The sequence below is a fragment of the Pavona decussata genome, unplaced genomic scaffold (assembly GCF_977016875.1).
Source record: "Pavona decussata unplaced genomic scaffold, jaPavDecu1.1 SCAFFOLD_8, whole genome shotgun sequence".
Taxonomy (NCBI): Eukaryota; Metazoa; Cnidaria; class Anthozoa; order Scleractinia; family Agariciidae; genus Pavona; species Pavona decussata.
The window spans coordinates 1,624,587-1,635,000 of NW_028145431.1; the positions used below are offsets into that span (position 1 = coordinate 1,624,587).

Below are 10,414 nucleotides of genomic sequence, written 5' to 3' on the forward strand. Positions count from 1 at the left end.
AAGCCCTATACCTGGGCCTTGTTTTGTTGCGAGGAAAAAAAGATAATGAACATGTTTTTCACGGGCCTACAATGGGTCGCCCGTGAGCCTTATTGGGAAACTGTCCGGCTGTGCAACACGTGTGTCCCTCATTTTCTATGCATTGCATTCTGGGAATGTACGGAGTAGTTCGCCATTTTGTTTTCGTTCAGGGCCACTTTTGGTCCTTATGTAGTTATTTCTCTGGTGTTGAAAAAAGACAGCAAAAATCGACTCACAACTGATCTTAAGCATTGAAAGGCTGCTTTCGGAAGAACCTAAAATGGCTCAATACGTGAGAGTCACCGAAGACGAGTCGCTGCCAGCCATTGAACTTCCCACTGAAGCAGACGGAGCAATTTTGCTGTCCACATTGCAAGCTCAGTTTCCCGGTGCTTGTGGCTTGAGATATAAAAACCCCGAGACAGACAGCTGGCGAGGAATTCGTCTACTGGATAATATGCTATGTCCACCAGCGGACGAGGGTTGGGGATGTCATCTGTATGTTGTGGTGCAGAAAAATGGTGAGCTTTGAATTGCGGTCGTGTTCGACGCTAACCTTTTTCATCTAGCCCTCACTCTTTGGAAATGTATACTTAGAAACTTTGTATTGATTAGTAATTAAACTGGTATCAAAGTTCACACTAACCCAGTTGTTCAAAGCACCAGTTGGCTTAAATTTAAACACATGGTTTGGTTGTATTCTTTATTGGGTCTTTATGATGTTGTCATTAGGGCCTGTTTCAGGCCAAACATCGATCGAATTTCACATGAGACGAACTAAATTGTAATTTGTGCCGACCCAAATGGGTAAAGCTCGACTGTTGGGTCAAACGTCAAATGTAATTCGTTGAACCAAATTCAGTCACAAATGTTTTGATATCGTGGCTAAAATATAAGCTTAAATTAAGCTTACATAAATTTTTAATTTATTCATTGAGTTCGTTTCATGAAAAGATCGACTTTTGCCCCAGAGTCAATCTTGACATGCTTTATCCATCTGAAAAAGGATAGAATTTGTTGGGCGAGTCAGACAAACTCAATTGAGTCAAACCTATCAGGAAGTTAACTTGCTCAATTTAGTTCGTCTTACGTGTAGTTCGATGTTTGACCTGGGCCTAAGTTGTCATTGTTAAGGGAGTGCACTTTTATTGCTATTAAAATTAAATTTGAATATATTTTTTCAGATAGCACAACAAAAAGAAAAATCGAAGAATCACCAAATGCAATTAAGGAACCAGAGTCTAAAATGACCAAGATTTCTTCTCCCGAAGATAAGTTGGGGGATCTTATTGTTTTGGGTCTTCCCTGGAAAACCACTTCTGAAGACATGAGGGAGTATTTTCAAAAGTTCGGTGAAGTTTCCATGGCTGAGGTAAACACATGTTTGTTGATAGTTTAATAACAGGGGACTGTATAAAAAGGCAGGGATTACTATAGAGAAAGAGTATACGGTAAGAATTTAACTTACAGCCTGGAGTGCATATTTCATTTTAGAAGCTCAAGAGAGGATGTTCAATTACTGGTGAAGGGTGCTTATTGGCCTTTATCACAGTAGAAGTCAGACAACTAATGGGAAATATCTTTGAACATCTCGTCTCAGATGGACATGACCTCTCAGTGTGAGAATGGGACAGATTGATTTTGGACATAAAAGTTGTCCAATTTTGTCCCTCAAATTTGTCCCAAAATTAACAACTTTTATGCCCAAATCAGTGTCCATTTTGTTTTTGTACTGAGATGACTTTTCTGTCTGCAATGACATGTTTGTCCAAAAGTTGTCCAACTTTTGTCTGTCTTGTAGTGTAAAAACGGTTTATTCCTTTTTCACATTAGATGTCAAAAAGAAAATTAATTACTATAAATTTTATAATCATTTGAGAGTATAAAAGCACCTACTGGACAATAACATAAAATAAAATATTAATTTAACAAAAGTAATAAGACAATTGCAGAGTGGTCTTCTTCATCCATAGCTTACAGAGTTAATATGGTTTTCAATATTTGGAGATTTGGAGATTTTTGAACAAATGAGTTTTGCTGTTAATTTCTCAGGTCAAATTGGATTACAGTAGTGGCAAGTCACGAGGGTTTGGGTTTGTGCATTTCAAGGATCCCGAAGTACAAAAAACAGTTTTGTCTCAGGTTCATCACATTCAAGGTCGTACTTGTGAAGTGAGACTTCCAAGATGTAAGGCAAGTAAAGAGATTTTTGACAGCATTTAATAGCTTAGTGTACGTATTGATAGTAACTACAAACTGTAACTCTTCATAGACACCAAAATAGAGCTCCTAGTCATAATACCATCCTTTTTTGGTTTTCTTTAAGTATGAATGCATATTGGCAAAACATGGCTACCATGACGAACTTTGTTATAAATAATATTTGTTTTTTAATTTCTTTATTTAGCAAGAGTTCATGCCAAAGAAGCTATTTGTAGGGCGTCTACCTGATGAAACAACCGAAAATGATCTCCTGGAACATTTCAGCAAGTTTGGCGAAGTCATTGATGTCTACATTCCAAAACCCATGCGTGGAATCTCGTTTGTCACATTTGCTTCAGGAGAAGTGGCCAAGAAAGTCCAGTCCCAAAACCACCGTCTGGGAACAAATCTTCTAAATGTGAGCTTTGCTGAGCCAAAGGCATCCAAAAATGTCCACATGTCTTCCCTTCCTAGTATGCAATCCATGTCAACTCAAAACTCTGCCCCTGGAGGGTGGGGTGGTGGCTTGGGATTTGACATGTACGGGATGAATTCTTTTAATGAAAGCAGCCGGCAGAATCTGCCTTATAACATGTCAGCAGCTTACAACACCATGATGCAGAGTATGCTCAACATGGGAAACCCATCAAGTACTACCGGTAACATGATGTCAAACAGACAGAACCGGAGATGAAACCTGTCGGTAGGAGTTTATCACTACTTTGTGGATTAAAAATCTCAGTGTGAACCTTAAGAAAAAAACTGCCTGGTGGCATACATAGTGGGAATTCTGTCTTACCTGTGATCACCCCATTATCAATAATAATTATTATGGGTATCTTACATCACCTGAAAATAACTTGTTTCTCTTCAACTTAAGCTAAAATTTCTCAAGTAAGTGAGTCGTAATAATAATAATAATAATAAACAATAATATACTTAATTATCCTCTCCCCTTATGAGACTTTTCAGGGATAATGAAAGAAATCGCTTTGAAACAAACATTCAAGTGCAATTTAACATGGTTAAGAATCCCAGCTGGCAGGAAGCAGTCCTGCTGGCTATTTAAAAGCTTGGTCAAGGAGTTGTACTAGGGGCTACTGAGAAACACCTCCAGCTAGTGGCCAGAGCAGGACTTGAACTCAGGACCTGCAGATAACAATTCCAGCACCTTAACTACTTGGGCTAGTTGCCTCTTGTTTTCTTCTTTTGAGGGAGCCCTCTTATCAATTAAATCTCAGTTTGAACCCTTTAAATCCCAATAATCAACATCTATATTCTCGTCACTGGTCTCCATGTATTTCTTTAGGTACAAGTTGGCATGGGAGAATTTCACTGAATATCAAGATATTTTTATCCTTAGTGATCATTTCCTTAATTCTCATGTCCTGTTTGTTTGACAAAGTAGTGGTATTGTGAGGAGAAATTAGATGGTGATCGTTTCTGGACGTCGCTCCCAGTGCAAGTTATACAGACATCTCTGACTCCGTGTCACAATAAAAGACTGGTATTTTTATCAGTGTTTTATTATGACACAACGTCAGGGATACCTTATCCCAGGGCGCTTTCCATTTTTCAGGACTGGCTGGCCAAACAGGGCAATCGGAAAATGGAATGGGTCATTCTGAGGGCATCGTTCCACAAAATTTTTAAACTAGTACATTGCAAAAATGTAGCAGGTTTTCTTTTTTTAAGAATTCCAAGTGACTAATGCATAGGCAGGTCTTCAAATGTGCACATTCCCTGTGTGAACTACCTGGTCTTGCCAGCTCATTTCTGGCAAACTCTTGAGCCAACGTTACTTGAGTAAATTCTTCAGTTTGTTTCACTTAACCAAATTTGGCATTGACTTACATTAATATTTCAGCTTGCTTTTCAAACATAAAAAATATTGTAAGTTATGGACTAACATTAATATCTCAGGTTGCTATTCAACCGTAAAAATATTAAAACTGTGTTTACGTTGTAGCTTAATTTTAATAGTTGTGATGTACGAAATGTTGTTATGCGATTACGAGAGGATTCTAAAACTTTTTTCACTGATAGTTATAGGGAATGGCAAGTGTGAGAGACAACTGAATGGTAGTGAGCTATTGATGTGGATGCTGACATAAAGTGAAGGAACCTTTTGTATTATGGACACAGGAATGGTTAGAGTAGGGATGATGTGTGACATAAGGCAGAGACAAAGACAAACATTTTCAATTGGGAGAAATGTTCATGTGATAGTGTGCGAGAACTATTCAAGTATGAGACTGTTGTTTATTATGCACATAATTTATAGTAAACTATTGGGCAGTATGCATTCCTCGTGACAACAGGAAGTTATAAGCTCATCTCACGATGCTTATTAGCCTAAATCTTGAGTACTTTATAAGATGTCCTCAACAGTCCTGGATTTGCACAGGGCAATTAATAAAAATACTTAACGTGTGGTACCTGGAGTGGTAGTTGTATGTGCAAAGCCTACTCTCTTTAATGGCTTGAACGTAATATTGAGTGATGGAAGAAATTTCGATCTTGACTGACAACATTGATTTAGGCAGTAGTTTGGTTTGGGTGAGTGGTGGAGGTGTTTTCAGTCAATTAGCAATTTAGCAATGCAAACCAAGTGCAAACCCTCAAATTATGAGGAGAGGACAACAGGGAACAAAGCATCCCCAGTAAGGTATTGTCTGTGAAAAAAAAACTCCCATGTAAACCTAGAGAACCCTTCAGGCAGAAACTGAAAAGTTGCAGAAAAAAAATCTGTGGTGAAATCATTCTGAAGTTTTTGGTTACAATCTGTTTGTCCAGTATGTTCCCTAGCACCCTTTTTTGCTATGAGCCTTTCCTGCACCCAGTCTGTCAGTCACAGGGCTCTGTGCACAACCGACTTATAGGGTTTTAGATGGCTTTTTGTTTTAGCTCAGATTCACTGAAAGAGATCTAAAAAGCACTATAGGTTGGTTGTCCACCGAGCCCTTTAATTGAATCCCTGTCCTGTAAATATGCTTGGATCAAGCTAGAACAGAGTTTAGAATGCCCATGAAGTGCTGGAGGTATTTGAGAGTCATCTGAGAACAGAGTTAGGAATGCTGTGAAGTGCTGGAGTTATTGTGTCTGGTGGGAGTCAAGTTGAGGGTCAAACTCATCCAAGAACGGAGGTTGAATGCTTTTAACTGTTGGAGATATTGTGTGCCTGTTAGCTGTTGAGAGTCACCAGAGAACAGAGCTTTTAATGCTATGAAGTGATGGAGATAGTGTGCACGCCTGATGCGGGTCAAGATGAGAGTCGCCCGAGAACAGTTTTTAATTCTATGAAGTGCTGGAGTTAGTGTGCACACCTGGTGCGGGTCAGGGTGAGAGTCATCTGATAACAGTTTTTAATGCTACATGTATGAAGTGCTGAAGAAAGTGTGCCTGATGTGAATCAAGTTAAGAGTCATCCAATCGTGATTTGCGAAGGTGTGAGTTTCTGTCGTTTGCAGAGGGACTGCTGAATGATCACATTATGTCAGTGTGGAAATTAATAGTGAGTGAGTCCAAGAGCACTGTAAGTACATTTACATCATACAGGTATGCTAGTGTAATCATGTTCATGGAGTTCAGTTACATCACTGGACAGAAAAAAAAGCATACTGAATGTTCTGCTTTACGCCTTTCTCCTTGATGAGTTTGCGAATCTGCAGATCCTTTTGCCACAATTTCAAGATAGTAGCAATTCTTGTATTTTACTGAACAGTGTTCAACTTACCATTAATAACATAAAAGGAGACTATTTGCTCCCTTGACCCCATTTTGCCTGCTCATTTTGTCATTCCCTTGCCTGGGTTTGGGGGATAGATTCTCTTTCTTACCTTCAATATTAACTTCATAAACATTAATTTAAAAAAAAGCTGATAATAAAACTTAGATATTTGCAGGGTTCGTACGGGTCATGGAAAACCTGGAAAGTCATGGAATTTAAGAATTTCATTTTCCAGGCCTGGAAAGTCATGGAATTTAGGTGTGGGTCATGGAAAGTCATGGAAAATGATGTTTATTAAAAAGTACAAAATAAATTGGGTTTTTTTGCAAAGAAAATAGTAAAAACATACCCAAAATGAAAGATGATTTTCAAGAAGGCGGTCAAATTTAGGTCATGGAAAACTTGGAAAAGGCATGGAAAAGGTCATGGAAAGTCATGAAATTTCAAAAGCTCAAAAGAGTATGTACCCTGATTTGGTATATTGTACCTTCAAATCTGTCCTCTTTGAGGTCTGTGGAATGGGCCCATGGGATCAAATGAAATGGGGATTGTTGTTAATGTTGGACTTATCATGTCATTTTGATGTCAGTTATATTTTTTGTCAATGCAGCGATTAGTTATCTACATCGCCCTCCAGTTTTTCTTCAACCTGAGCGTTTTTTTGAGTATGTCACTTTCAAGTGCTTATTTGGTTTCTACAATATTTTCCTTTGATTAGGTTAACCCAGAACACAGATACATGTGATGTTGTGTGAATGAAGGAAGAACACACTCAGTTTTCATCTTGCTGTTTTCAAAACAGGTAGAGAGTAGCAAGTTTATTTGTTTTAAATAACAAATGCTTAACTGGAAGGCCAGTAAACATGCAAACACAAATTTGTTTAACTTGACACAACCATTCTAACAATATGGGGAAAAAAAATCAAAGAATTATGTAGACATGGTAATTTCATTGCTGCTTAACATCTTATTTGTTTGTTTTTTAATACATTATTGCAGTTCCTAAACACATACAAGGCAGAGAAGTGACAAGAAAATCACTTGCTCCGACAATGTATGTGGGCTCAGTGGACCACAGGCTGACCCCACCAAGGTCGGGAAGAAAACGCCATGAGGTCTGGTGAATCATATTGAAAGGAATCATTGTCAAATATCAGTTTATTACCGGCAAATAAAAAAAAAAGAACTTCCTGTAATTCGCATGTTAAAAACAGTCTCAGCTTCTCACGAAAGTTTGCAAGAAAAAGACTTGGTTTTACAGTAAAGAAGTGTTCAGCACTTGCTGTTCAGATATTTAAATAAAAGGAGCTTAAAATTAACAGTAACTTTCGTTCCATGCTCTTAATCAAAACATTGACAATAGAAAATAGCAAAGATTGAAGATCGATTTTTAGACCACCTTTTGCAAACTTTATATGTCCTTTACTCCATCAGAAATTATTTTTTTTACTGTCTCATCCAATTTGAAAACCACAGGAAAAATTTATCACAGAATCTTTTTAGATTTATCTAGTAGTAAAACACAGTCTAAACCAACTTTTTAGCAAGTTTTTCTTATTTTACACATTTCACGCAAGACAGAATTTAAGCCATTGCAGCCTTCTTGCTCTGGTAGGTTGCCATCATCTTCTTTATTTCACCAATTGCCTTCCCTGGATTGAGCCCCTGGATAATTGGAAAAGTAAACAAGTTTGAACACATTTTGAAAACAAGGTGAACAACAGACCACATTAAATTTTTTCTTTGGTATTGAACTAGAACTAGCTTGCACATGAGGAAACCTTTCAAATGCAACATCATTGCATTTGCAATGATATTTTAGTCCCCTACAAGAGCCCCCAATGCAAACTACGTCCAGTTCAATGTGCAGTTCCAGAAAGACCCATACTCCCCCCACGGAAGGTTTTTTGTTTTGCACCCTCCCTCCCCCCAGGAAATTCCAGTTTAGCTTCATACGTTGCTTCTAAAATTTTGACTTTTAAGAGGCCCCTCCCCCTTGGAATTTCCAATGACCTTCCTTGGGGTGGGTACATGGATTTTTTTTTGGAACTGCACATTACTGAGAATCTAAATATGGTCTGTGATTTTTATTGGTTGGCTAAGGATGTATGTTATCAAATTTTTGAACAACCAGGGTGAGATGTTGACTTCAAAATGGACAAGGTTACCTTTGGACAGGTCTTTGTGCAGTTCATGATGGTGTGACACCTGTACACTTTGAATGGATCAGAGTCCAGTTTAGCCAAGCGTTCTTCAGTGTAGTCATCCTAAAACAGTCCACACCAAAGAGTCGTTAAAATGATATAACAAATGAAAATGAAGTTTGAACAGCTGTGATGCAAATTACGGTACCTACTCGTTACTGGGCATCGCGAGATACTCGGGTTTCCTATGGGTGGTGCCTACTAATACAGGGATATTTTTGCGCAGTTTAAAACTATGCGGAGAAAGCAGAACTTAGCAAGTGCTCTTGGTATCCAAAAAGAAAATTTGGGGCAACCATGTATTTTTCAGAGATAAAGCTTCAATTTGGAAAAAAAAAAATGCCATACATTCCTTTATATTTTACAGCTTTTTAGAATTATTGTTGCTTAATTATCTCTAAAAATGCGTGGTTGCCCCCAATTGTCTTTTTGGATTCCAATAGCCCTTGCTAAAATCTGCTTTTCCCACATGGTCATAAACCACGCAAAAATACTTCTATATTCAGTGACACGGCATACTTTATATAAAAAATTCAAGTTCTCCGAACAGGAGTCGAACCCACATGAATCAATCTATCTGCCTAGGATTCAAAGTACTTGAGTGACTGGATTGTGTAATGAATATGAACACACTCATCCTTGGATACCCAGGGGCAGATAGTTGGGTCAAAAGGAAGTCGAAGTGGCTACTTCCTTTTGACCCAACTATCTGCCCCTGTGTCTCCAAGGATGGAACACATACTTTAATATCTTGTTACACTTGATTGAAAAAAAAAATGCACTCCATTGAAAAAATATTCTGTGCAAGTGTGAACAAAGCAAAACTGATAGAATTATGGGGTGACCTAATTAGCATGTACACATATTTCATGTTTTCTCTTGTCCGTGAGAAATGTGCAAATTGTAAGCCTTAAAATCTGCACACTGATGCTTTTTCTCTCTAGCAAGAAGAATACAAATAAACATTACCATATCACTTCTGTTGATAAAACCAAAACATTTGTAAGCTTATTTACCCTAGTTTTTAGCCAATCCATGTACGATTCACATTAGAACTAGGGAAGTAGGGGAGACTAGTAAAAGGAGAGAGGACTTACTGAAATTTTTTTCCGTCAAAGAAGGGCTTCATTTAGAGGGAGGAGACTAAATACAAAAAGTATGGTAGATCAATACCAAAAAGGTTAATGAGAACTGACCCGACTGTCAATCATCCAGCGGTAGGCCTGCATAAGAACTGCTGGTCCAAGGTATTTGTCACCATTCCACCAGTAACTTGGACATGACGTGCTACAGCAAGCACAAAGGATGCATTCATACAGACCATCCTACGATGAACAACAATAAACGGTTAACAGTTACAATAGCCAGAACCTCTAAATGTGCAGTTCCAGAAAAAATCCAAACCCACGTGAATCCCATGGAAGGTCATCAGAAATTCCTAGGGGGGGGGGGGGGGGGGGTCTTAAAAGCCAAAATTTTAGATGCAAAGTATGAGGCTAAACTGGAATTTCCTGGGGAGGGGGGAGGGGTGCAAAACAAAAACCTTAGGGAGTATGGATATTTTCTGGAATTGCATATTAAAGGTTTTCTCTGCCTTTGTACCCAGTACTGTAGTACCCAGCTCTCCCTCACAAAAGTTGCCCTTAAGAATGATAATCAACTAGCCTGCAGAACAATCAGTATTGTTTTGCATTATTTTGCCAATGATTTGTATGGACATGCACAGTCTTTTAACCAAAAGCTTCGGCACTTTGTGCCTCAAACTGTCCCCTTTTCAGTGATTTGCATCTTCCTCGACGAATTTCAACAGGAATAAACGACTGTTTTGCAGTCTTAATGTTGACAGGTACTTTGGAGAAAAGTGTCATCTAATGCAAGTTTGACCAGGTCTTGCACTTTACTAAAGCACTGGAAAAATGGCTCTACAGAAACCTAGAGTCACTATGGGCTGTCAAGAGTTTCCGTTGAGCTATCAAGCCAATTGGAGGCTGGTCATTTTGTAAATTTGTACTATACTGGTATAAAGGCAATGAGATGAAGGTGGAATACACGTATATGAAATCCTACCAGTTTCTTCCTGTCTTCAATAGACTGTAGGTACTGTTCCTTGCCATACTCCACCTTGGTCTTCTTCTTGAGGTATGGTTCAATGGACTGATATTGCTCATAGAAGTTAGTCATATCCTGTATATTTAAAAATAGATTCACTTACTACACATGAACTTGGATTGCCGCGCAGATAGAAAGTTTCAGTTGC

General features: G+C 38.4%; 2 protein-coding genes across 3 annotated transcripts in view; one reads left to right on the plus strand and one right to left on the minus strand.

The window, feature by feature from the left end:
- Positions 1–163: 163 nt before the first annotated feature.
- On the plus strand, positions 164–7,490 carry LOC146488815 (TAR DNA-binding protein 43-like). 2 transcript variants are annotated; one of them, XR_014865459.1, is made up of 6 exons: positions 164–542; positions 1,206–1,393; positions 2,074–2,218; positions 2,433–2,926; positions 6,672–6,755; positions 6,953–7,490. XR_014865459.1 is itself a non-coding variant. In XM_085113901.1 (4 exons), the coding sequence occupies exons 1-4, from the start codon at positions 302–304 to the stop codon at positions 2,915–2,917; spliced, it is 1,059 nt and encodes a 352-aa protein (XP_084970027.1). In that variant the 5' UTR covers positions 164–301; the 3' UTR covers positions 2,918–4,661. The 2 variants fall into 2 exon arrangements, 1 of the variants encoding a protein (XP_084970027.1); XM_085113901.1 differs by lacking the exons at positions 6,672–6,755; positions 6,953–7,490 and having other exon boundaries at positions 2,433–4,661.
- LOC146488816 (succinate dehydrogenase [ubiquinone] iron-sulfur subunit, mitochondrial-like) overlaps positions 7,299–10,414 on the minus strand; it is a 7,288-nt gene continuing 4,172 nt past the window's right edge. The window contains exons 7-10 of the mRNA XM_085113905.1: positions 10,225–10,341; positions 9,354–9,482; positions 8,122–8,220; positions 7,299–7,618 (exon numbers count right to left, since the gene is read on the minus strand). Of these exons, the coding sequence (XP_084970031.1) occupies positions 7,538–7,618; positions 8,122–8,220; positions 9,354–9,482; positions 10,225–10,341 (426 nt within the window). The 3' untranslated portion in view covers positions 7,299–7,537. The remainder of the gene's footprint in view (positions 7,619–8,121; positions 8,221–9,353; positions 9,483–10,224; positions 10,342–10,414) is intronic.

Excerpts from the sequence above, each read along its gene's own strand:
- LOC146488815 (XM_085113901.1), top strand. The coding sequence starts at position 302 with ATGGCTCAATACGTGAGAGTCACCGAAGACGAGTCGCTGCCAGCCATT. Across the intron at positions 1,394-2,073 it reads GTGAAGTTTCCATGGCTGAG|GTCAAATTGGATTACAGTAG; the intron begins GTAAACACATGT and ends TTAATTTCTCAG. Across the intron at positions 2,219-2,432 it reads ACTTCCAAGATGTAAGGCAA|AGTTCATGCCAAAGAAGCTA; the intron begins GTAAAGAGATTT and ends TTATTTAGCAAG.